The sequence below is a fragment of the Sturnira hondurensis genome, unplaced genomic scaffold (genome assembly GCF_014824575.4).
Source record: "Sturnira hondurensis isolate 20B ecotype Veracruz unplaced genomic scaffold, ASM1482457v3 Scaffold0001120, whole genome shotgun sequence".
Classification (NCBI taxonomy): Eukaryota; Metazoa; Chordata; class Mammalia; order Chiroptera; family Phyllostomidae; genus Sturnira; species Sturnira hondurensis.
The window spans coordinates 2,547,672-2,554,109 of record NW_028073751.1 but is presented as its reverse complement, the minus strand read 5'-3'; the positions used below and the strand labels follow the sequence as shown (position 1 = coordinate 2,554,109).

Below are 6,438 nucleotides of genomic sequence, written 5' to 3'. Positions count from 1 at the left end.
AACCTGAACAGGCAGCCCAGGCCCCACCCTGCTGGCTGCTCTGCGCTGATCAGGTGCTGTTTGATTGTAGGTGAAGAAAAAATGGCCCCAGGTGAATGATGGTCCCCCAGGTTCTGAGGTGGGGGTGCAGGCAGGCAGGTGAGGTGCTGTGGCACCAGCCACCACCAGAGTAACAGCCATTTGTGGGCAGGCTGCTGTCGCTTGCCCCCCTTGTGGATCCAGAGGGCGTAACTTCTCAAGAGATCCCCTCTTTGAATGTCCCTGGGTGATTCTTCCTCCTCCCCAAGGTGGTCCCAGACAACCCCTGCCCAGTAACAGCCCCCCAAACCGGAGCGCAAGAAGCCAGCAGTGCTTCGTGACACAAACATGCATTCGTTTTATTCACAAAACAGCCTGGTTTCCTAAAACAATACAAACAGCATGTTCATCAGCAGGAAGCTGGCCACGGGCAGGGAAGCCCAGGCCGAGAGGGACCCCCTGGGCACCCACCCCCACTGGCAGGGGACCACCCAAAGAAGCCCTTTCTTCTGTTGCCATCAGCCAGGCGGGAAAGAAGGGACTTGTTTTCTCTAAGGGAAGTAGCCGGGATCGGGACTGTCCAGACATGGCTCCCCAGATCTCAGTGGATAAACAAACAAAACTTTCATTTTTGCAGAATCATCGTTGGGGTGGGGGGTCCCACTGTGGGGACCGTGGGTGTAGCACACCTGGCCTGGGCCCGGGGGTGGGGGGGTCTGCTCCCTCCCCTTCTGTGAGCTCCTCAAGGCAGCTCTGCCCACACGGATGGACACAGAGGGGCTTCAACACGGCGCCATCAACATTCTCTTTATAAACGTGAGTGGGTTCTCCAGGCAAACTATGCACTATTTCATGGTCAGAAAGAATCAAAGGAAGTTTAAATGAGGGTGGAGTTAAACTGTGCTAAATTACAGTAGTGCTTATTAGTAACTAGATTTCAAAAGGTTACAGAAAATTTACATTCTCTACACAAAACTGCATCTCCTGCACAGACAACATCGACATCGACACAGGAAGGAAACTGATTGTCCATTCTTTGCCCAGGAAGTCTCGGTACTTTATAGATTCGTCTTTACCTCTCTTTTTGTTGTTCTTCCGAAAAAGCAGTTAAATTTTTTTTCTTTTTCTTTTTATACTAGGGACGTGGAGATGTTAAAACGACAACAAAAAATATATATAAAAACAGGAATGAAATCTGTGAGAGAATATTTTTGGTTCTAAAGACGGGTGCAGCCGTTTGTCTTCGCCCGAATCCCTTGCCGGAGACCACGCGAGCAGTGACATTGCACGGAGAGGGCAGCTTTGGGTTCCCGCCGCCGTCACTGAAACCACCGGAAGGCGGCTCCTGTCGGAAGCATTACCTTCTGGCGGGGGCGGGGAGACAAAAACAAGGAGAGAGTTCAGTCAGGGTCCGGCTGAGCCTGGTGCAAAGACGTTCCCCGTGGCCGGTCTCATGGTGGAGGGATGGGCATGGAGTAAAGGCAGCCAGCCACCCTGTGGAGTTCCGCCATCCTGGCCAGGCCAGAGAAGGAGCCTTGACCTACTGGGTCGCTGAAGGGCCTGGAGTTCCCTGAGGCCCCCTGAGCCACTGTGCCCAGGAGCCCTCCTTCCAGACAGGAATACCCTTTCCCTTGGTCCAAAGGCCACAAGCGCCAGGCAGCTGTGGGGCATCTGGGAGCTGTTTGCACGTTTCTGTCGAATGAGCGTGTAAGCACGTGCACTGGACTCATTTTTGGATGTACGTCTTGAGCTCCACTACAGTGTACGGTGTTTGGAGCTTGGTGGGCGGGAAAGATACCTGCTGTGTTTATTAAGAGGCTACATCTCTGTGTGCTGGGCAGTGTGTGTCTGGGCCAGACCAGAGTGGGTGCCTTTGTGTGCATACAGGTGTGTCCTCTGGGCAGGAGAGCAGATGTGTGAGGTTTGGGGCTCGGGGGCGGGTAGCCACGGCTGGGATGCCATTAATTGTTTTCTAACAATTCGGGACATTTGCATCAAGCCCACTCATAGAGGGGTGGGGACAGGGCAGTGACAGCAGGCTGAAAAGATGCTTTTGTACCCAGGCCTGGCACTAAAACTTGGCTGCCACAGCTGGGGGCACAGGGACAGGCCCAGCCACGTGGAGGGAAAGCAACATGGGAACCAGTTGGCCTTCTTTAAGCCAATCCCAGAGTGAACAGGCTTTGCCCGCATCCCAGGCGCAACCCCTAACTCCAGGCCCATAGGATCCCGAGCCATTAGTTGTGCAACCAGACTGATCTCGGGGCCCCAGGACACCCCAAATCTGTCAGCTAGGTGCCTAGACCCGGGGTTTTCCAGGCCTCAGAGCAGAGCTGTCAGCACTGGAGCTGTTCTCGCCTTGGGCAGCCTTGGGCAGCCTTGGGCAGGGGAAGGCCGGGCTCTGAAGCTCTCAAAGCTGCAGGGTCCATGGAAGAACCCTGTCAAACAGGACGGGGGAGAGTCCCAGAACCTTAGGTCACAGAGAGGAAGCTTTAGGACATGTGTGAAAGCTGGAGACTTGGGATGTGTATGGGAATCTCAACACCTGACCCGGAATTCCAGGCGGGTGTTCAGGATGCTAGGGATGCTAGGCCCCTGTCTGGAGTTTTATGCCTGCCTTGCAAACTACAACCTAATAGGTTATCAGGATGTGGCTCTGATTTGGGGGGCAGTGAGCTGGTGTCTCAAAGGCTGGCCTAGAACCCCAGAGCCCAAGGTTTGGCTGGGTTTCCCCCAGACCCACGCGCAGGCAGGAAAGGTGGGGCTGGGGTGGGTTTGGACTGCCAGACAGACACAAGAGCCCACACACCTCCCTCTAAGGCGCCGTTACCTCCAGAGCAGCGGAAGGCTTCTTTTTGAGTTCCTCACATTTTCTGAATTTGCAAATCTGATGGCCAGTCTTTCGGTTCCTACAACTGCTGCACTGCTCGCAGTTGATGCGCCGCCGGCAGGGCGGGCACATGCCGCAGCGTTTCCGCTTCTTCTTGCCCGAGCTGATAGCGGAGGCCAGCTCACCCTGCATGGGGTACTCGGCTAGACCCGCCATGTGCAGCGCGCTCTCAGCCAGGAACACACCTGCCGGGGTCATGATGAAGAGGCCTGGGTTGATGGGGAAGGCGCCCAGGTAGGGGAAGTCGGACTGGCCGTTGAGGGCTTCAGCACCCGCCACAGCCTCCATGTCGGGCAGGCCCGCGCCAGCCTCGCTCATCAGCGGTAGGTGCTCCTGCACCACGCGCTTCAGCATCTCCGTGGACTGTGCGAACTGCTGCAGCGTCAGCTGTCCCTCGGCTGCCAGCTCCGTGGCCCGCTCAGCCTTGCTCAGCAGGCTGGCCACAGCACCACTTTTGTGCTTTGAGGTAGGGTTGCTTTTGTCCAGAGCCATGGCTGCCGCCAGGTCGTGCCCATTGGCCAACAGGGAGGCAGCGGCTGCAGCTGCAGCAGCCTTTTCGGCAGACTCCCCGCCCATCATGCTGCCACCGCCACTGGCCCCGCTGCCTCCAAAGGAAGAGTAGTGGGAGAGAGGGCGGGAGCGACGCAGGCTCTTGTTGAGGGGTTCACTGATGATGCCACTTTTGTTCCGACGTTCAGGGGGCGGTGCATCATCTGCCACCGAGGCTGGGGCAGCAGTGGCCACCCCCGCACTCTTGTCAGCCACTCCGGCCTTGGGGCCACTGCCACTGCTGCCATTGGCATTGTTGCTACTGCTACTGCCGCTGGTATCCTGGGCACCACTGCTAAGGCTCGACATGGTGGGGCCGAGGCCCAGACCCCGCTGCTGGGGGAGCCTGCCAACTACCGAGGGTCCTCAGACAAGCACCGGGCCCTGCTGCCCACAACAGAGATGCCTGGTGGTCCTTGATGCTCAGGGCAGGCACATGGTCCGGCGTCCACGTGGAAGTGTCTTCACTCTGTCAGGACAAGAGGACACAGGGTCAGGGCAGTGGTGAACACCGTCTCTACCACCACCACCACTAACCACACTGCCATTGTAGCAACCACAAGCCCGACTAGTTATTTAGTATGTGCCAGCCCCTACCCGCCACCCCTTCTCATTAGGAATTATTCACTTGCACTATCTCGGCTGAGACTCACAAGACTCCTGTGAAGCAGTGGCTAGTGACACCCTATTATTTTACAGACGAGGGAGAAATGACTAGCCCATGGATACACCACGTGGCTCAGTTTGCTCGCCACAGCCAGAACTGCCCTTGAGGTAGGTCTGCTTTTGTCCACAGCCATGGCTGCCGCTAGGTCATGCCCACTGACCTGATGGAGGCAGGCAGTTCTCCCTGGGCTAAGAGGAGAGAGCTGGAGATGTTTCCTAATCTTCCTTCCCTGACCTGGCTACAGAGGAGTTGGAAAAGCCTCTGGAGGGAAGATCAACAGAAGGTGTCGACCACGACGCATGGAAAGCTGCCCCTGGATCCTCATTGGCTATTCCTATCACACATCAATTGTCTCAAGGCTCTGGGAAGTCCTGCAGGTAAAGGAAATTTTAGATTTGTTTTTGTTTAAGAGTTTGCCAAACAGCTCACAAATCTCATTTCAAGGAGCATGAACCCTGCTGCTAGAGGGCAGGCGGGACATGGTGCCAAAGGACAAGCCTTCACCTGCAAGCATGGGGGAAATACTTGTGCACACGTCGGCACACACTTCCTTCTCACTCCCAGACCTCAGACTCCACTCTTGTCTCTATTCAGGCCTCACCGCTGTGCTCCAGCTTGGCTCCCAGATGGACCTGGGTGTGGGCAGGAGAAACCTCTGGCTGGTGCAAGTTGGAGCTGAGAGTAGATGTGACCCTGCCCAGGACAGAGCCTGTTCTGCTCAGGCCCCAAAGCTAAGGCACGTGAGCAGCCAGGCTCCTTGGCCAGGAGCTCTGAGAGGAACTTCCAGATGCAGCGGAGTGGCAGTTTCCTCATCGGCCCTGGCTCTCTAGCACTCCTTCCCTGTCTGCTTGCCTTGTGCCTTGGCCCAGCAACCCCCGGGAGAGAGGCGGGAGGACAGGGCCCAGCCCAAGCAGCTGGCCGCTCAAGGAGGAGGCACACATCTGGCTGGGCCTGTCCCGCCCTGGGCTTGGGGGCAGCACACACTACATCTTTGTCCCCAGGCAACCCCACCATCCCCCAGGCACAGGACTCAGCCTGTCCTGGAAGGTCATCTAGTCCAACCCTCTGCACTTACCGAGGGGGGAACTGAGGGCCGGGGCAGGCACAGCCCCTGCCCCAAGACTGCTAAGGAGTGGGAACAAGGAGGAGAGAGTGTAGGCAAGGGAAACACTCTATCTCCAGGATGAGGCAAATGGCATGCATCAGCAGAAAACCAGACACTCCTTGCCCTGCCCTAGTGAAAGCAGATGAATGGTGAGGAAGAACTGGGCACGCTGGCAGATTCCACCGGGACAAACCAAGGAAGGCCTCTCCAGGCTGGGCTTCAGATGTCACGGACGTCAGAATTGTTGTAGTAAGAGGAAGCAGGTCATGTATCCCCAAGGACAGCTGTGCTCCACCTTACCTCCTAATGGCCAAGACCAGGCTAGCTCTGTGGCTTTGCTCCTCAGAGATCAGAATCCCCCTCCAGGCAGCAGTGACCCTGGTTAGGTGCTGGGGACCAGGAGGCCCAGATCAGGCCCAGAGACCATCGCTCCAAGTCAACTTACCCAGCCCTGCCTATGTGAACTCAACGACCCAGCCCCAGGCTACATTCCTAGCAGCCTCAGACAGGAGAAGGCAGGAGCCCTAGGGTTGGAGAGCTGGGGAGGGGAGCGGTCTGCGCCCCAGCCCCTGTGCGTGTCCCCCGCCTCTGCGGCCTGCTGGCTGGTGGCAGAAATCGATAGCAGCATTAACTCTGCTCTTGCTCAACTCCCCCTCCCTCTTCCCAGCTCCAGGATCTGGCTCTGTGTGCGGGGCTGGCAGGTCAATTAGAAGTCAGCTCCCTCCGACACAGCCCGGCCTGCGTTCAGGGCTGGCGCTCTGGCCGAACCTCCCTGCTTTTGTCTCCTTCCTGCGTCTCTCATGGTGGGGACCAAACCTCACGTTCTGTTCAGCTCAGGCCCTCTCTCTGAATCTCTATGATCTTCCATTTTTCTGTCCGTCCTCAGGAACGACCCTCTCCCAGCCCGCCAGGTCCTGGGACACGCTGAGCTCAGGACCAGAGGACGTGATGTGTCATTGAACAGGTGCTGCAGACCAAACACTGCAGTTCGTCAGCCACAGACACTGAAGGTGCGGGGTATACACAAGGGGGACTGGCATGCAGGGCAACTGTCCTCAAACCAACATCTTAGTCCCCAAGGCCCTGTCCCTAGGATGTTCCAAATATGTCCCTGTACCTGGCTCATCTCCCTCAGACCCTGGAAAAAGCTGATGCCCTGGACCCAGTGGACCCCTGACCACAGGACCCCTTTGCCCGAGTCATGGAACA

General features: G+C 57.1%; 1 protein-coding gene across 4 annotated transcripts in view; it reads right to left on the bottom strand.

Annotated features, from left to right (window-relative positions):
- Positions 1-352: 352 nt before the first annotated feature.
- Positions 353-6,438, bottom strand: part of CXXC5 (CXXC finger protein 5) — a 33,507-nt gene continuing 27,421 nt past the window's right edge. For 2 of the 4 annotated variants that reach the window (XM_037061685.1, XM_037061693.1), the window contains exons 2-4: positions 4,285-4,495; positions 2,849-3,926; positions 353-1,382 (exon numbers count right to left, since the gene is read on the bottom strand). In XM_037061685.1, coding sequence (XP_036917580.1) covers positions 1,338-1,382; positions 2,849-3,766 — 963 coding nt within the window. In that variant the 5' untranslated portion in view covers positions 3,767-3,926; positions 4,285-4,495 and the 3' untranslated portion in view covers positions 353-1,337. The remainder of the gene's footprint in view (positions 1,383-2,848; positions 3,927-4,284; positions 4,496-6,438) is intronic. The other 2 variants (XM_037061703.1, XM_037061710.1) reach the window with 1 other exon arrangement.